The sequence below is a fragment of the Haematobia irritans genome, chromosome 2 (assembly GCF_050003625.1).
Source record: "Haematobia irritans isolate KBUSLIRL chromosome 2, ASM5000362v1, whole genome shotgun sequence".
Classification (NCBI taxonomy): Eukaryota; Metazoa; Arthropoda; class Insecta; order Diptera; family Muscidae; genus Haematobia; species Haematobia irritans.
The window spans coordinates 27,385,019-27,405,021 of record NC_134398.1 but is presented as its reverse complement, the minus strand read 5'-3'; the positions used below and the strand labels follow the sequence as shown (position 1 = coordinate 27,405,021).

Sequence of the window (20,003 nt, the reverse complement as noted above, 5' to 3'; positions counted from 1 at the left end):
ATAGAAATAAAATTAAAAAAAAAATCCATTGAAAAAACTATCTATAAAATAAAATTTTGCAAAATTTTTCTATAAAAATAAAATTTTGACAAAATTTTCTAAAAAATAAAATTTTGACAAAATTTTCCATAGAAATAAAATTTTGACAAAATTTTCCATAGAAATAAAATTTTAACAAAATTTTCTATAGAAATAAAATTTTGGCAAATTTTCTATAGAAATAAAATTTTGAAAAAAAAAAATATTTCTGAATGCAATAAATCAAGATGCTTTTGTAAGCTTGTAAACAATAAAATTAACTGTCACGAGAATAAATCTGTCAGCTGTTAGACGAGCGGTTTAGAAATGATTGTCCATGCTGTATATAGTTTTTGTAAAAATTAAGACATCTGGTGGTCGAAGACTTTGGATTTTTTTGCCGAATGTATTCAAGAATGCCAAGATTATTTAAATTAACCATTGAACTCATCATTTATTCTTAATCATTAGGTTTTTGTTACATTTTCTAACTTTTATAAAGACAGGTATTATAAGCACTGATTCTTATTCAAATACAAAACAGTCAATAAACATCACGTTTATTCATATTTAATTTAAGTTTTAATTAAAAATTTACATTTTTCTTTAAAAACTTTAGAAATGATCGTCAACTCAAAATGGAGTTAGATATTTTGTATTTATCATTTTCTATATTCCATTATATATTGTTGATTATATATTATGTATATATTGTTTAATTACAAATTCAAGTGACTAAATTAATTGGACTATAAAGCGATCTCTTAGTTTCTTCAACCTAAGGGAGTATTCATGCTTATCGTTAATGAGGTTCCATGACGACACATTTGCTTATGTGGACCAATTTTTGTATGGCCATATACGAACACCATGTACCAAATTTCAGCCAGATCGGATGAAATATGCTTCTCTTAGAGGCTCCGCAAGCCAAATCTGGGGGTCCGTTTATATGGGGGCTATACGTAAAAGTGAACCGATATGGCCCATTTGCAATATCATCCGATCTACACTAAAAAAAAAGGAAACTCACCAGGAAGGAAAATGTAGCATAATTTAAGTAAAATTTCAACTAAACTGTATTACAAACGACGATATCAAAATAATAAATAACCTATGGGAAATGGATCAACCCCAGTCGTTAATGTGTATGGACCAGTCCCAATTCCGCTCAAAACGTATGGAAGCTACCGGTCACTTTAACATGGGTTTGTCATTGACGTTCCAAAGGACACGTCCTAGGACAAATTAGTAGAATTACCCCATAGACAGGTCCACACGATCTAGTCTGGAATATACGCACGAAAAATTTTCACGAAAATTTTTCGGATTAAAGACTTAATTGAGATATAAAATATATTCAATTAAAAATTGAATTGATTCAACAAATTTTTTAATTTAAACAAAAATCAATCCCAAAAATTAATAGTATCAATTAATTATTTAATTGGCTTCCAATTAGTTTTTTAATTGATACTATCATTTCTGTGATTGAAGACATTTCAATTAAAAAATTAATTGGATCAATTAATTTCGTGATTGAATCAGAAAAAAAACTTGTGTGTAGAGATCAATAGATTATATGAAATTTTTAAAAATTGCAACAAACTAGTACCAGTCCTGTGATAGGCCTCTTTTTGGCAATTTGCACCAATTTCCCGTAGGATTTTTTTTACTTTAAAAAGGAAGTTCCAAAATGTTAAAAATGTATTTAGCACCACACGAAGTTCAGGATGGGCACATTTTTGGTTAAAAATTGTTAAGAAATTCTGAACTATTATGTGGGAAATAAGATTATTGTCAAACTTTAAGGTGAGTACTAAGTTCGAGTTTAGCCACTAAAATTACAAAATGAATCAGTACACAGAAAAAATTTTCACGAAAAATTCTCCAATTAAAGTATTAATTGAGTTTGACAAACTTTTCTAAAGAAATAAAATTTTGACCAAATTTTTTATAGAAATAAAATTTTGACTAAATTTTTTATAGAAATAAATTTTGACAAAATTTTCTATACAAATGAAATTTTGACAAAATTTTTTATACAAATAAAGTTTTGAAAAAATATTCTATAGAAATAAAATGTTGACAAAATTTTCTATAGAAATAAAATTTTGACAAAAATTTTCTGTAGAAATAAAATTTTGACAAAATTTTCTATAGAAAAAAAAATTTGACAAAATTTTTTATACAAATAAAATTTTGACTACATATTCTATAGGAATAAAATTTTGACAAAAATGTTCCATAGAAATAAAATTTTAACAAAATTTTCTATACAAATAAAACTTTTACAAATTTGTGTATAAAAATAAAAGTGTGCAAACATTTTTTTGTTTTGTAGTTTTTTGATTAAATTTTCTCCAAAATTTGGTAGATTTTTTTTGGCTCGAGTCGAACAACCTTGTATACAATGCACATCAAATTTTGAATTTGATGTGAATTGCGTTCATAAATAAATTTGCCAAATAAGATTATTTATACCAGAAACACAATTTTGAAAAAACCTTCTATTGGAATAAAATTTTGCAAACATTTTCTAGGGAAATAAAATTTTGATAAATTTTTCTTTTTGCAAACATTTTCTAAAGAAATAAATTTTTGACAAATTTTGTATGGAATACAATTTAGACAAAATTTTTTATAGAAATAAAATTTTGACAAAAATTTTCTATAGAAATAAAATTTTGACAACATTTTCTATAGAAATAAAAGTTTGACAAAATTTTCTATAGAAATAAAATCTTGACAAATTTTTTTATAGAAACACAATTTTGAAAAAAATTTCTATAGAAATAAAGTTTTGCAAAAATTTTCTAGTGAAATAAAATTTTGATAAATTTTTCTATAGAAATAAAATTTTGCAAACATTTTCTAAAGAAATAAAATTTTGACAAATTTTGTATGGAATACAATTTTAACAACATTTTTTATAGAAATAAAATTTTGACAAAAATTTTCTGTAGAAATAAAATTTTGACAAAATTTTCTATAGAAATAAAATTTTGACAAAATTTTCTATAGAAATAAAATTTTGACAAAATTTCTATAGAAATAAAATTTTGACAAAATTTTCTATAGAAATAAAATTTTAACAAAAGTTTTCTATGGAAATAAAATTTTGACAAAAAATTTCTATAGAAATAAAATTTTGACAAAATTTTCTATAGAAATAAAATTTTGACAAAAATTTTCTGTAGAAATAAAATTTTGACAAAAATTTTCTAGTGAAATAAAATTTTGACAAAATTTGCTATAAAAATAAATTTTTGATAAAATTTTCTAAAAAAAATAAAATTATGACTAAATTTGCTATAGAAATAAAAATTTAATAATATTTTCTATAGAAATAAAATTTTTACAAAATTTTTTATAGAAATAAAATTTTGACAAAATGTTCTATAGAAATAAAATTTTGACAAAATGTTCTATAGAAATAAAATTTTGACAAAATTTTCTATAGAAATAAAATTTTGACAAAATTGTTTATAGAAACACAATTTTGAAAAAAAAAACTTTTCGAGTCGAACAACCCTGTATACAATTCGCATCAAATTTTGAATTTTTTCATAAATAAATTTGCCAAATAAGATAATTTATACCAGTCCATTGCTAGTACCACCCATCATAGAACTATAAATGGATTATTATTCAAATAGGATTTAGTCGACTCCGGATAATGTAGTTTATTTGAATTCATTTCCTCATTCCCATCTCTATCAAAATTCTAACTACATATATTTAAAATGTACTCACAAAAATAAAGCTGCAAAAAAACATAAATATAATAAGTTCTGCTCTCAAGAAGATATTGAGACCATAATTTATTCCCACAACGGCTACCATATATTTTTGATAAGATTATAAGCAAATCACCATGGACGAAACGTCACATTTGGGTTTAGCTCCATTATCTTATGGCAAAATCAAGAAATTCACCTACGATACGTTCATTTTCGATTAATCATAAATTTAATTAATAAATACAAATTCGATAAGAGCAAAAAAAAGCAAAGCAAGATTTCTCCTTCAAGGGGCCCCTAATCAAAGTCCCAAGAACATAACAAAAGATTTATGGGAAGAAAAATCGAAACAAAAAAAAAATTAACAAATTTGATTAAATTTTACGATTTATTCTTGGAAAACATTTACAAAAATTTCGAAATACCAGCTTCCTTGACCATGGCAATCAAAGAATCCAAACTTTCCTCAGCAGTGGGGATAATTTGGGCTGCTGGCAATTTGAACCCGGTCAAGATATTCAAATTGGATGGACGTAACTCATAGCAGAAGGCATATTTCACATCTTGCTCACCATAGACCCAGTCCACACTAGCACCAGCAGCAGGATAGATGGCATCATAGATATTCCCACCGGTATATTTGGTTCCATAACGCTGCTTAATAGCAGCTACGGCCACATCAAATATCCGCTTCAAGTCATTATAATTTGGTGGCAATTCATTTGTGTGACCATAGGGGAACAAGAGCAATTGCGAATAGGAATGGTAGGAGACATACAAAAAGATTTTACCCTTCAACTCACGGTCAATGTATTCGGATAGGGATTTTGTTTCAATTTCGGAGAAGGCATAGGGACCAGCATAGGTATCGGAGCAAGGATTATTACTAGCACCAACTTCATTCCAATGGAAGCCCCAGTTACGATTGGGATCAGCACCATAACAATCACCTTCATAGGGGGTACGAGTTTTACGCCACAAACGATCAGTGGTATGGGTATAGACAAAACCATCAGGATTGGCATGGGGCACAAAGTACCAGTCGAAACTTTCGGCAATCATGCGAACCTCCTTGTTCTCACTGGTCAATAGTTCGTTAAGCATATAGGTGACAGTAGCGGGACCAATCCATTCGCGAGCATGCATACCACCTTCAATGAAGATACCCCTATTGCCTGAGCCATAGGACACCTTAACACCCAAAATATCGCGTTTCTCATAGGTGGTGCCTGCCTTAAAGACCGATACAATATCGGGATATTTTTCAGCCAAACTGTGTAACCAATTGTAAGTATCTTCCAATTCATGATATTCCTCCCAGGTGTAATCTGAACTACGTCTCTTGGGATCAGCCACCTCTTCATCTTCCAAATGGGCCTGAGCATTGGTATCCAATAGTTCATAGACAATGGCATTCTTTTCCAAAGAATTGACAAAATCTGGCACACGATGAGGAGCCACAATCACATTGATCTTTGAGTTAATATAGTGCACAGCATCCAGGAAGATATAGGAATCCCTTGAACCATCCAATTTCTTAATAAAATCCAATTGTTCCCGGGTCTGTGGTTGTATCCGATAGATGTGATAATTGTCATAGCGAGCCTTCAAACCCGACGAGACCGAGGCCAGTCCCAGTATGGCCAGGACCGCCAATGCAATGGATAAATGTTTCATGTTACGCGTACTTTCGACGTATAGTCGATGATTTTCATGCGTTAATCGCTTTTATAGGTTTTCATGTTGGTTTTTGGTTACTTGGTTTTTCTTTGCTTTTGCATGATAAGCTACCAAATGGAGGGGTTTAGCTATTATCCAAAGACAGAGATATTTATAGTACTCGAACGAAGTATGTATTCTTGGTAAGGAAGTAATTGGCAGCAACTGGCTGCTACTGAAGTATTTGGCAAGAATTATGCAGTCAATAACAGATAAGCAGGTTCTAATCAAATGAAAGAGAATTTAGCAAGAAAAACATAGAAAGTCATATGAAATTGAAGAAAATCAAGTTGATCAAATCTCTGTCAAAGTTCAACCTTGCAATAATTTTATCGCATTTCCATAAAAAATTTTGAAAATTTTGTCAAAATTTTATTTCTATAGGACATCATTTAAAAATTTTATTTCTATAGAACATCTTTTAAAAATTTTACTTCTATAAATTTTTTTTCTTTAGAAAGTTTGTTTTTTTGTTCAAAATTTTATTTTTATAGAAAATTTTACCAAAATTTTATGTCTATAGACAATTTTAGCAAAATTTTATTTCTATAGAAAATTTTACCAAAATTTTATGTCTATAGACAACAAAATTTCTTGTCTATAGAATATTTTGTCAAAATTTTATTCTTATAAAAAAATTTGTCAAAATTTTGTTCTTATAAAAAATTTTGTCAAAATTTTATTCTTATAGAAAATGTTGTCAAAATTTTATTTTTGTTGTTTTTCATTTCAGCTTAAAACCATGCATTGACTAAACTACAAGTGTTGCTTAACCAACAGAGTAAAAGAATATTTATCAAATTTATTTGGGCAATGCCCTATAGACTGCAAGATGGTTGGATGGACGCACGTTTCCGAATTACCACATTCCTCATCAGCATCCTCTACTTGCAACAAAACTATCAACCAATTATCAGAATTAATTCAGGCAATTCATTAAACCCAAAGTGAACCACACTTGAACCTTCCGAAAAAAGGTTTATGATAGTCGGCTTTTGCCGAAATAAATCTGTGTACAAACATCTGTCTTTTCCTCTGTTGGTTAAGCTACACTTGTAGTTTAGTCAATGCATAGTTTTAAGCTGAAATCAAAAACAACAATAATGATTGAAGTATAAACCAACAATAACAAAACAATAAAATTGTTTTTATAGAAAATTTCATTAAAATTTTATTTCTATAGAAAATTTTGCCAAATTTTTATTTCTAAAGATTTTTTTTTTAAATTTTAGATCTATAGAAAATTTCAACAAAATTTTATTTCTATAGAAAATTTTAATGAAATTGTATTCCTCTAGAAAATTTTGGCAATATTTTATTTCAAATTTGTTGTTTTGATCTCAGCTTTAAAACCATTGTGTTGACTAAACTACAAGAGTAGCTTAACCAACAGAGGAAAAGAATGTTTGTCAAATTTATTTCTCTTTCTATTTCTACTCTTGTAGTTTAGTCAACACAATGGTTTTAACGCTGAGATCAAAACAACAAATATGATTGAAGTACAAACCCACAATAAAAAACAAAACACGAATGAAGTAAGAGGAAGCACGCTCAAAATAAACCCAGCCAACTGCACTCAAATCGATGATTTGATGGTGGCAAAGGAAACGAGAAATGTTTGTATGAATTTATTTCGGCATAAGCCGGCTATCATAAACCTTTTTTCGGAAGGTTCAAGTGTGGTTCATTGTTGGGCTTAATGAGCTGCCTGAATTTATTCTGATAATTGGTTGATAGTTTTGCTGCAAGTAGAGGATGCTGATGAGGAATGTGGTAATTCCGAAACGTGCGTCCATCCAACCATCTTGCCGTCTATAGGGCTTTGCCCAAATAAATTTGACAAACATTATTTTCCTCTGTTGGTTAAGCTACTCTTGTAGTTTAGTCAACACAATGGTTTTAAAACTGAGATCAAACCAACAAATATGATTGAAGTACAAACCCACAATAAAAAACAAAATATTTTATTTTTTATAAAATTTTAACAAAATTTTATTTTTTATAAAAAAAATTATCAAAATTTTATTCTTATAGAAAATTTTGTCGAAATTTTATTCTTATAGAAAGTTTTGTCAAAATTTTATTTTTATAGAGAATGTTGTCAAAGTTTTATTTTTATAGAAAATTTTGTCAAAATATTTTTCTTGCAGAAAATTTTGTCAAAATGTTATTTATATAGCAAATTTTGTCAAAATTTTATTCTATAGAAAATTTTAACAAAATTTTATTTCAATAGAAAATTTTACAAAAATTTTATTTCTATAGAAAATTTTGACAAAATTGTATTTCTATAGAAAATTTTACTATAATTTTATTTCGTTTTAACTTTTTTTATTTCAAGTAACTTAAAAACAGAGTAATAAATAATAAAATGGTACCAATTATTAAACTTTGTCGAACAAAATGCTAAATCCAATCTAGAAAAATTGCGAATTTTTGAAAATATTTGAGGTCAAAGGTTTCAGGCAAGCTAACGCTTGTGTTAAAAATCATAAAAAATTATAAAAAAAAACAAGTAAGGAAAGTCTAAAGTCGGGCGGGGCCGACTATATTATACCCTGCACCACTTTGTAGATCTAAATTTTCGATACCATATCACATCCGTCAAATGTGTTGGGTGCTATATATACACGCAAAAAAATAATTCTTTCCTCCCAAACGAAATTTTAGACAAACAAAGTTCGTTTCTCATTTGCTTTTCGTTGAAAGGAAGTACATTTGGAAGAAAAGTATATACTTTTTGTGATAAACGTTTATTCTTTTCCAGGATGTAAAAACAATTTCATAAAGACTAACTCAAAAAAATTTTTTTCTGGCTAATTGCATTTTCCCTCACATCTTTCTCACTTCCACGAAGTTTTTTAGTTCTTAGCACCTTTTTCTGTAATACCAACAATGTAGAAGAAATTACACGATTTTATAAATTTTTAAAATTTTTTTACCTTTCGCCTGGACGGAGAATCGAACCGCGGACCATGCACTTTGTAAGCCAACACACTAACCACTGAGCTATGTACCTGTTATGGTCATCAATAGATAAATATCCATATAAGTTATATTTATATAGCATAGCTTGCGGCGCCCACGAACCGAATAAACAAAGTTTATTTAACAGAAACAAACATTTAGTTTGGCACCGTGGAGCAGTGGTTGCTACGTCCGACTTGCATGCCAAGGGTCGTGGGTTCGATCCCCGCTTCGACCAAAGTTTTTTTTTTTGTTTTTTTTTATTACATATATTCCAGATATGTTCGGAAGATTCCGAAAAAATGTTCAACATTACATTGTAGTATATTAAATTTTGAACTGTAAACTGTGTCTTATTAAAGACCTAAAGTCGGAAAAGAACAGTGTTTGATATAAACGAAATGGACTGTGTTGTTGTTTCAAAAATAACTTTTTTTTATTGAAAAAATAAAAATTTTGTAACAAACGAATTTTTTTGGTGATAAAAGTTTAAAATTTTCGAAGCAATTCAAAAAACCCTAACAAAAGAAAAACGTTTTCGGTACACGTTTTCCAAACGTTTTTTTTTCTTTGCGTGTAAAGGTTTGTCCCAAATACATACATTTAAATATCACTCGATTTGGACTGAATTTGATAGACTTTTACAAAATCTATAGACTCAAAATTTAAGTTGGCTAATGCACTAGGGTGGAACACAATGTTAGTAAAAAAAATATGGGAAACATTTAAATCTGAAGCAATTCTAAGGAAACTTCGCAAAAGTTTATTTATGATTTATCGCTCGATATATATGTATTAGAAGTTTAGGAAAATTAGAATCATTTTTACAACTTTTCGACTAAGCAGTGGCGATTTAACAAGAAAAATTTCAATCAAATTTGGCACACATGACTATATTACTAATTGTACTCCCAGTGGAAAATTTCAACCAAATTGGGCCAAAACTCTGGTTTCTGGGCTATATCTAAATCTGAACCGATTTCTTCCAAAATCAATAGGGTTCTATTCTGACCCAAATTACGAACATGTGCCAAATTTGAAGGCGATTGGACTTAAATTGCGACCTACACTTTGATCACAAAAATGTGTTCACAGACAGACGGACGGACGGACAGACGGACATGGTTATATCGACTCAACTAACCACCCTGAGCATTATTGCCAAATACACCATATGTCTACCTCGTCTCCTTCTGGGTGTTACAAACATATGCACTATCTTATAATTACCTGTTCCACAGTGTGGCGCAGGGTATAAATAGTTATGCGTTAAAAATCATAAAAACTCTTTATTTGGCAAAATATTACAAAATTTTTTAATTCACTTCCAAAACACTGATTTCAAATCACACCTTAAGAAGTGATGCAAATGCAGTGTAACGGCTGGTGAAATGGTGGACATCCGTCCTATGACAAGCACATGTTAAATTCATCGCTTCTGCGCCAATTTTGCACCCCTTCCCGAACCAAAAAGAACATTTTCACTACTTTTTTGGCGACGCTTTTTTTTTTGCTGGGTTGTAACAAAATTTTATTTCTATACAAAATTTTATTTCTATCGAGAATGTTTCCAAAATTTTAACAAAATCCTATTTCTATAGAAAATTTTGTTAACACTTTATTTCTATAGAACGTTTTATCAAATTTTTATTTCCATAGACATTTTTGTCAAAATTCTATTTTTAAAGAAAATTTTGTCAAAATTTTATTTCTAATGTAAATTTTTTCAAAATTTTATTTCTATGGAAAGTTTTGTCAAAATTTTATTTCTATAGAAAATTTTGTCAAAATTTTATTTCTATAAAAAATTTTAGCAAAATTTTATTTCTATAGAAAATTTTAACAAAATTTTATTTCTATAGAAAATTTTAACAAAATTTTATTTCTATAGAAAATTTTAACAAAATTTTATTTCTATAGAAAATTTTAACAAAATTTTATTTCTATAGAAAATTTTAACAAAAACTTATTTCTATAGAAAATTTTACCAAAATTTTATTTCTATAGAAAATTTTATTTCTATAGAAAATTTTAATAAAATTTTATTTCTAAGAAAATTGTAACAAAAATTTATTTCTAAGAAACTTGTAACAAAATTTTATTTCTATAGAAAATGTTCACTGAAATTTTCCTATACCTCAAAATCGACCGATTATCATATATGTACTGGCATTTAATGCTATTATCGCTTAAAAGAAGAAAATAATAATTTTTACATATTAACCCCTCCATTTCAATATTTTGTTTTGCAGATTTGAAAAACAACAAAGTTACAAACCATTTTATTTGGCTAAAACGCCAAATGAAATGTTTCAATATTTATTGACATTGAATGATTTCTACATATTTCCCTATGGTGATACCAATGTCAATGAGACCATTGTAAAAAAATTGGATAACATATTGAAATATGTTTATAATACTGAACAATATCCCATAAGAGATATATTAAAAGATCTTGGACCGGATTGTGATGGATTAATTATAAAAGGTATCGTCTATGGAATTCCAGTAAATATATCCGATTATTTTCGTAAACGTTTAACCTCATCGGGTGCATGCTGCATATTTAACTATAAAAGAGAAAGTTATAGTACTGATGAGTAAGTATTGCAAAAAAAAACAGTTACAAATTTCAATCATCATATATTCTATATTTTTCAAAATTCAATTATGGCAGGGCAATACGTGAAAGTGATAATGAATTTGTAAGGAATCATGCTCCAGTACCATTTGAAGCGAATTCTATATTGAATTCAATACAGTTTGTCTTACAAGCCGACCCGGATGATGCCACCATAAGAGATTTTGATATAGATGCCTTTATGGTATGATTTTATATTTAATTCTAATATAAAATATTATTTTATATATTAATTAATATTAATTTCTTTGCAGATTACTGTTTTTCCTCAGGAAGATTATTCGAACATTCAGTCCAGTCATATTGGAGAAATTTTAGTGAATTATTATTCCATAGTTGAAATACCTATACAACCAGAATTTTATGATTCTAGTGAAAGCGTTCGTCAATTTTCCCCAGATGTTAGGAAATGTTATTTTCCAGAAGAGGGTCAAATGCTTTTGAACAGGTGCGTATCTCAAAGGGAGGAAAATTCTTCAGGGATATCTTGAAGAAATCGTATAAAATATATATAACAGAGGGTCGAATGCATGGTTGCCACAGTAGGTAGAATTCTACCAAACATGGTAGATTTTTTACTGTTTGGTAGATTGGTAGAATTGTAAAAGTTTTGATAGATTTTTCAAAATATTCCTCTCTAACTAAGAGGCACTTCACAAATTTTCTAAAGACATACAATTTTGACAACATTATATTTCTATAGAAAATTTTGCCAAAATTTTATTACTACAGAAAATTTTGTCAAAATTTTATTTCTATAGAAAAATTTTCCAAAAAATTTATTTCTATAGAAAATTTTATCAAAATTTTATTTCTATAGAAAATTTTGTCTAAATTTTATTTCTACAGAAAATTTTGCCAAAATTTTATTTCTATAGAAAATGATGTTAAAATTTTCTTTTTATAGAAAATGTTGTTAAAATTTTATTTCTATAGAAAATTTTGTCCAAATTTTATTTCTATAGAAAAATTTTCCAAAAATTTTATTTCTATAGAAAATTTTGTCAAAATGTTATTTCTATAGAAAATTTTGTCTAAATTTTATTTCTATAGAAAATTTTGTCTAAATTTTATTTCTATAGAAAATTTTGTCTAAATTTTATTTCCATAGAAAATTTTACCAAAATTTTATTTCTATAGAAAATTTTGTCTATATTTTGTTTCCGTAGAAAATTTTGTGAAAATTTTATTTCTATAGAAAATTTTGTGAAAATTTTATTTCTATAGAAAAATTTGTCAAAATTTATTTCTATAGGCAATTTTACCAAAATTGTATTTCTACAGAAAATTTTTCCATAGAAATAGACAATTTTTTCTATTTCTATAGAAATTTTTATTTTTATAGAAAATGTTGTTCAAATTTTATTTCTATAGAAAATTTTGTCAAAATTTTATTTCTATAGAAAAATTTTCCAAAAATTTTATTTCTATAGAAAATTTTGTCAAAATTTTATTTCTATAGAAAATGTTGTCAAAATTTTATTTCTATAGAAAATGTTGTCAAAATTTTATTTCTATAGAAAACTTATCAACACTTTATTTCTACAGAAAATTTTGTCAATATTTCATTTCTATAGAAAATTTTTTCAAAATTTTATTTCTATAGAAAATTTTGTCAAAATTTTATTTCTATAGAAAATTTTGTCAAAATTTTATTTCAGTAGAAAATTTTGTCAAAATTTTATTTCTATAGAAAATTTTATTTTCATAGAAAATTTTGTCAAAAATTTATTTATATAGAAAATTTTGCCAAAATTTTATTTCTGTAAAAAATTTTCTTAACATTTTATTTCTGTAGAAAATTTTGTCAAAACTTTATTTCTATAGAAAATTTAGTCAAAATTTTATTTCTATAGAAAATGTTGTCAAAATTTTATTTCTATAGAAAACTTATCAACACTTTATTTCTACAGAAAATTTTGTCAATATTTCATTTCTATAGAAAATTTTGTCAAAATTTTATTTCCATAGAAAATTTTGTCAAAATTTTATTTCTATAGAAAATTTTGTCAAAATTTTATTTCTATAGAAAATTTTGACAAAATTTTATTTCTGTAGAAAATTTTGTCAAAATTTTATTTCTATAGAAAATTTTACGGAAATCTCCCTCCCAAATACTCTTTAGAGATGGTTGGCAAACTATATGTCTAGTAGACATTGGTATGTGGAATATATAAACAAAAAAAAAAAAACAACCACCAAGCAGAAGGCAAAGACGAGTCTTCCGTGCACTCAGACCAGACAGCCCTCTAATGGTCATTTGCAAGTGTGTACTCGAGACGATAATTGCCGCCAAAAGTCCCACCGCAATTGGCCAAATTGTTTGCCTACGAGAATGTTTTCCTCAGCACCCTCGAAATTTAGGATATCTGGATAATAGGAAAGGTTGTTCTGTTTCTGAAACCAGGGAAACAGGTTTCAGAAACTCTCCTTTGCCCTGTTACAACGATTCTTGAAGGAATTTTACTGCCCTACTTCACAGAACTCCTAATGTTGGAAGACTATCACCATGACTTCTGCTCGGGCAGGAATTCGACCTCTGCACTATGTAAATTAACAGCCAACATTGTAGTGGGATTGCATAGTATAAGGCCGTATAAGCGATCGATTCTTGTAGCTTTGGATCTGTCTGAAGTCTTTGATACAGTGATCAACACCACCATCTTAAGGGATATTAAGGAAAGCTACCTCCCTAATAATCATAAGAGATGTTTGGCAAACTATATGGCTGGTAGACATTCCTATGTAGAATTTTGAGACAAAAGCATCCTGGAGAAACAAACAAGGCGTACCTCAAGGCGGCGTACAGACCTCCTGTCCAAGCAGAAGTCAAAGTCGAGTCTTCCGCACACTCAGACCATTGGTCATTACCGCCAGACCGCCAGAAGTTCCACCGTTTCCTCAGCACGCTTGATATACCAGATATCTGGATAATAGGGAAGGTCTTTCCGCTTCTGAAACCAGGGAAACAAGTACACCTTGGAGACTCTTATCGGTCCATTACTCTCCTTTCTCCGTTTCCAAAAATTCTTAAGGCAATTCTACTGCCCTACTTCACAGAACTCCTAATGTTGGCAGAGTATCAGCATAATTTCCGCTCGGGTAGGAATACGACCAGCCAGCACTGCAGATGAATTGAATGTTAAAAGGTCCCATAAACGTTTTAGTCTCGTAGCATTGGATTTTTCTGAAACCTTTGATACAGTGAACCACACCTCCCTCTTAAGGGATTTTATGGAAAACTCCCTCCCGAATTATCATAAGAGATGGTTAGCAAATTATTTGGCTGGTAGACATTCCAATGTGGAATTTAGAGGAAACACTTCCCCCAACACACAAAAAATTTTTTCTCTGATTCAATCACCAAATTAATTGATCCAATTAATTTTTTAATTGAAATGTCTTCAATCACGAAAATGATAGTCAATCACAGTTTTAATTGGGCATAGAAAAAATTCTTGATTAAAAAATTAATTGATTTTTTCAGCAAAATTCAATTAATTTTTTAATTGATTCAATTAAAAATTTAATTGATGTTGATTGCAAAACGCAATTAATTTATTAATTAAAAAAGGTAACTATTTTTAATTACTTAGTTAGATTGGCTTAGAGTTTTTATTTGGATTAACAAATGATTGTTTGAAATACATTTTTAATTAAAAAAGTAAAAAAAAATCAGCACTTTTTTAAACTGAATTAGTCTTCCGAATTTGATTAAAAAGTTAATTGTATCAATTAATTTTTTATTTAAACATTTTAAAAATTTCAATCATTGACTTAATTAACTTAATGTTTCTATCATGATTAAAAAGTTAATTGTATCAATTAATTTATTAATTGAAAAAATTTTCAACTTCAATTAACTTTTTAATTGGAAATATTTTGGTGATATTTTGTTCTGTGCAACCCAAGCTCCTAGGTGTGACATTTGATGCCTGTTGCGCTTTGGAAAACATGGGGAAATGGTTGCTAAAAATGTTGGGAGTAGAAACAAGATCCTGAAGGCATTGGTTGGTAGCACTTAGGGGAGAGATAAAGAGACGATTCAAAGTCGATGGATTGCTCACTTATCGATAATGCGGCCCCCGCTTGGACTTCCAGTAGTAAACTCAGTGGAGTGAAATCCAGTGCAGATTACCGCTGGATGTCACTCCAAGACAACGGAACTGCATCTGCAGCATGATTCCAAAATGCTCGCGGTGAGGCAACACAGTGACCTCTTCACCCACCAGCATCTGATAAAGTGCAGGGGGTGTCAAACCACTATTCTGATCCCCAAACACTACGATTCAAAAGACCTAGGAGTCGACTCTGCGGCCCCACTAGTCGATTATGCGGTCCCCGCTTGGACTTCCAGTAGTAAACCTAGTGGAGTAATATCCATTGCAGATTGCCATTGGATATCACTCCAAGACAACGGAACTGCATCTGCAGCATGATTCGAAAATGCTCACGGTGAAGCAACACAGTGACCTCCACACCGACCAGCATCTGATAAAGATCTCTCTCAATAAATTTTATCTTATTACAATAAGATAAAATGTATTCAGATAGATCTTTTGGATAAGATAATAACCCGAATAATATGAACATTTTCTAATCTAGATCCTATTATTCCATTGATGAATGTTTACTTAAATGTCGCTCCACATCGATGATGAAACATTGCGGTTGTGTTACACCACCCATGGTATCAACACCAAATTTAACCGTTTGTAATCTTGTCGATTTAACATGTCTCCGTCAATGGAATGCTATATGGTATGGATGGAGCTATTTCGATTATGTCAAAAGTGCAAGTGAAGATGACAGCACAAATGGAGGATATGCATGTGCACATTGTTTACCACTCTGTGATGGAGTACAATTTCGAATATTTCTCAATGAGATGACAATGCGTCGAACCAATGGTGAAGCTTATAGCAGTGGATTACTGTAAGTCACAAAACATATTTAGAATCAATAAGTAGTGAATATTTTTTCCAAAATTTTAGAAAGGGTATAGATGATAAAAAGCCTTTGGCCATCATAAAATTATTTTTTAAACAACGTTTTGCCCAGGCAACGGAAATGGATATTGTAGGCGATTGGATTGTCCAATTAAGTAAGTTGAGAAATTTTATAGCTGTTCTATGTCTCACATGGGTAGTTTTCACAATGTCGCCTAAATGGATCATGAAATATGTGCCTAACACACATCCATACTTTGGAAGACATATTAAGGACATCAGAATATATCGAAAAATTTGTATATCGTGACAACATTTCAAGCGACTTTGCCAACTGGATTAGCAGGTTGGCCTTCGATATTGGGAATCCGTCTTCAAATGCAGTCTAGAATTAAAACACCGAAACAGGTTTGCTTCCTAGGGGAACTGGCAAGCAGTGTTCAAGGCATCTTCGATACTCTACACCGCGTGTCCGATGTCCTGCACGTATTGCTCTGATTCCTATGCTTATTCCAATCATATTTCCCTCATTTAACAGAAGTATGGTCGTGGAGGGACGAACTTAAGCCAACTTTAATCCGATGTAGCGATGATCTGAGAATCTATTCTGGCGTAAAATCGACCACTCAGATAACTTATCATTCACTTACAGGCGAAGGTGATGTCCGAAACCTTTTGCTTGTTTCATGTGACTGCAGACAGTTCGTCGAACACCCCCAGACAGTAGATCGTGCAAGCAGAAAGCAAAGGCGAGTCTTCCGTGCACACAGACAGGACAGCCCCCCTATGGTCATCAGTCAGGAGAATGTTCTCCAGGCGATAAAGGCCGCCAAGAACTCCACAGCAATTTGCCCAGATGGCTTAGCCACGAGGATGTTGAAACACATTGGAGAGAATGGCGTTAGATTCCTGACCCATACCTTCAATGTTTTCATCAACACTCTCGAAATACCAGACATCTGAAAAATAGGGAAGGTTGTTCCCGTTCTGAAACCAGGAAAGCAGGCACATCTTGGAGAATCGTATCCCATTACGAAGATTCTGGAAACTATTTTACTGCCCTACTTCGCAGAACATCTAAGAACATCAGTACGGTTCCCGCTCGGGCAGGAGTGCGACCACTGGCCGCATAAACGTTCGATTCTCGTTGCATTAGACTTGTCTAAGGCGTTCGATACATTGATGCGGGACATATCCCAGATGTTGACTGTTCGGAGATGAACTGATGAAGAGCTGGAATGTGAAATAATTTTGCCTTCCGAAATAATTACACGTGAAGAAATTTTAGTTTTAAATTTTAAAATTCAGGAATATTTATTTACAATTGGTTTAGGGTGTAATTTTAATCTAAATTCATTATTTATTATTAGATTTAAGTTTTAAATTAGATTTTAAGGTTTACAATTAGATTTAGAAATTATTTACAAAAGAAATTCAATTTTAGTTCAACTTTTGGAAAGGGTGTAATTAAGGGTTGTTTCAATTTAAATTCATTTGACAATAGGGAATTGTGCAATATAGTTTTAAGTGAAAATATTATGTGCAATTACATGGAATTTTTGGGCAATATAGTATTAAGGCAAATTAATGTATTTTTGTGTTGTGATTTTGTTCTGATGATTTTTTGTTGATGATGATTGTTGTTAGTGGCCGGCACTTTTCTTTTTGGGTTTATGAGTGGGGAATGGGTTGTTATGGTGTTGATGTGTCTTTATGTATCACTGTGTATTAATCGTCTTCACTAATAGTTTACCTGTAAATGTTCTTTATTTTTAAATGTTCACTTCAATGTTTATATGTTTCAAAGTTTGTTTTATTTTTTCAATAACGAATGTTTCACTACACTTGTTTATCACGGGGGGAGATCGGCAGCGCGCACGCGAGTTGATGGTCGGTTCAAGACTGGTTCGTTGCCCTCTTGAGTGATGCTTAGTAGCTGATGCAAAGCTTAGCGACAAAACTACAAGCATCGATCAAAGGGCACCTTTCCAGGTAAACAAATAGAAAAACAAAAGGACACGACGATTAAAAATTATTTGTGCCGCTACGCACAGTGTTTCAAACCGAGTTCAAACAAATTTTGAACATTCTGCCCCCCGCGAAAGAGTGTAGTTTACCTTACCTTATTGGTTGCTGACTTCGGTTGGACTACTGACGGGCCCCACGAAAACATAGCCCCAATCGGTGAGTTGGGCAAAAACTCTTCCCAGGCCCGTCTGTACGACTCCATCTCGCCGCAGGTAGGCATACGCACTTGCGCCCACTTCGACGTCAATTGACTCGTTGCCTCTGGGATCTATATCTGCCAGTTCATGAGCCTCCATATTTGTGGCTGGGTCCTCAAGGATGGGGTCTGAGTATGGGCGTCTGGGCAGGTCGCGGGTCACCAATGCTTTAAGTTTGTATACCAGCCGACTTCCATAGCGTCGTGCGCGTAATCTAATGGTGGCAAACGTACGACCATCCTTTTCCCTTGTTGGGATGCGAAGCCGGGTGACGGTCGATGCAGCGACTCGGGTATGGGTGGCAGCTTGGCATAACAACACCCTTACACTGGCCCAGTCCTCAGACTCCTCAGCCATCATATCCACCTGGGCTGTAGGAATGAAAACCGAAGATCGGTGGTACGGTAACTCTACCGGCGGTGGCGTATAGCGTCCAAAAGTTTCACGAAGCTGAGGAGCCCCATGCAACATCGTATGGTGACGGAGGTTGCATTCCCGACACGCGGTGAGGACTGGGCAGTCTGGAGCCAAATGACTGCGCGCCAAGCAGTTACGGCAGTAGCTGCGCCTCTCCACAGTCTCATACCGCTGGTAAGGGGTCTGTCGACGGAAAAAAGCACATGACTTGATTGGGTGGTCGTCTTGGCACAGCCCACATGCATACTGCCAGTGCGCAGGTCGGTGTCGACGATTGGGGCGAGAGGGTCCATTTGGTGATGGGTCGCGAACTGGTAATACTCCGGCCATCTCTGTAACAAAAGTTTTGTGAGTACCGTGTTTTTTGATGAATTTGTGATATGCTAGTCAGTCCGCAAATAGTTTTACTATCTTCGTTATGGGTCGGCTGAGCATACCGCTAGCGGTTCTAATGTCTACTACTCGAATATTTTTGTCAGCGCCTTCGTAGGTTTTGACAACCCTCCCTAGTTTCCATTCATTTGAAGGTAAGTGATCATCTTTTATAATAACTAAATCATTTATGGCAAGGTTTTGTTGTGGGTATTTCCATTTGTATCTACGGTGTAATTCATTCAAATATTCCGATTTCCATCTTTGACAAAAATTCTGAGAAATAACTTTTAATCGTGTCCACCGATTTATTAATGTCACATCCCCACCAGAAATATCGGGTTCTGCCGGGGTCAACAATGGAGAACCTATCAGAAAATGTCCTGGGGTCAAAGGCTCTAAGTCTGAAGGGTCATCACTAGTTGGACTAATCGGACGTGAATTAAGACAAGCCTCTATGCGGGCTAAAATCGTTGATAATTCTTCAAACGTAAAATTCATTTTTGGCATTGTTTTCTTAAGGTGGGTCTTGAACGATTTAACTCCCGCCTCCCACAGACCTCCCATATGGGGAGCCCCTGGAGGATTAAACTTCCATTCTAAATTTTGATGCGCGTGTCTTTGAATAGTAGTGTCTTGAATTGATTTCATAAATGCGATCCTATCTTTTTTAATAAGTTCCGCGGCACCTATAAAGTTTTTCCCATTATCCGAGAATATTTTTTCTGGACACCCTCTTCTGCCTATAAAGCGATCTAAAGCAGCTATGAAGGATTGGGTCGACAAATCACTAGTAGCTTCTAAGTGGATTGCGCGAGTCGAAAAACAAACAAATATACAGACATAACCCTTTGTAATAAGACAAGCTCGAGCAGTCAAACTTTTTATCCCAAAGGGTCCAGCAAAATCTACCCCCGTATTTTGAAAGGGTCTAGATAACATAGTGCGTTCT

At 31.6% G+C, this 20,003-nt stretch overlaps 2 protein-coding genes across 2 annotated transcripts in view; one reads left to right on the top strand and one right to left on the bottom strand.

Annotated features, from left to right (window-relative positions):
• ppk18 (pickpocket 18) overlaps positions 1–20,003 on the top strand; it is a 41,527-nt gene that overhangs the window by 14,308 nt on the left and 7,216 nt on the right. Inside the window, exons 5-12 of the mRNA XM_075294278.1 lie at positions 4,187–4,291; positions 4,336–4,523; positions 4,981–5,045; positions 10,697–11,047; positions 11,125–11,272; positions 11,343–11,536; positions 15,694–16,023; positions 16,083–16,192. Coding sequence (XP_075150393.1) covers positions 4,187–4,291; positions 4,336–4,523; positions 4,981–5,045; positions 10,697–11,047; positions 11,125–11,272; positions 11,343–11,536; positions 15,694–16,023; positions 16,083–16,192 — 1,491 coding nt within the window. The remainder of the gene's footprint in view (positions 1–4,186; positions 4,292–4,335; positions 4,524–4,980; positions 5,046–10,696; positions 11,048–11,124; positions 11,273–11,342; positions 11,537–15,693; positions 16,024–16,082; positions 16,193–20,003) is intronic.
• On the bottom strand, positions 4,128–5,447 carry LOC142223778 (zinc carboxypeptidase A 1-like). The gene has a single exon (XM_075293631.1). The coding sequence runs from the start codon at positions 5,433–5,435 to the stop codon at positions 4,164–4,166; it is 1,272 nt and encodes a 423-aa protein (XP_075149746.1). The 5' UTR covers positions 5,436–5,447; the 3' UTR covers positions 4,128–4,163.

What these genes read in the sequence shown, in the direction of transcription:
- LOC142223778 (XM_075293631.1), bottom strand. Translation starts at nt 5,435, where the DNA reads ATGAAACATTTATCCATTGCATTGGCGGTCCTGGCCATACTGGGACTG.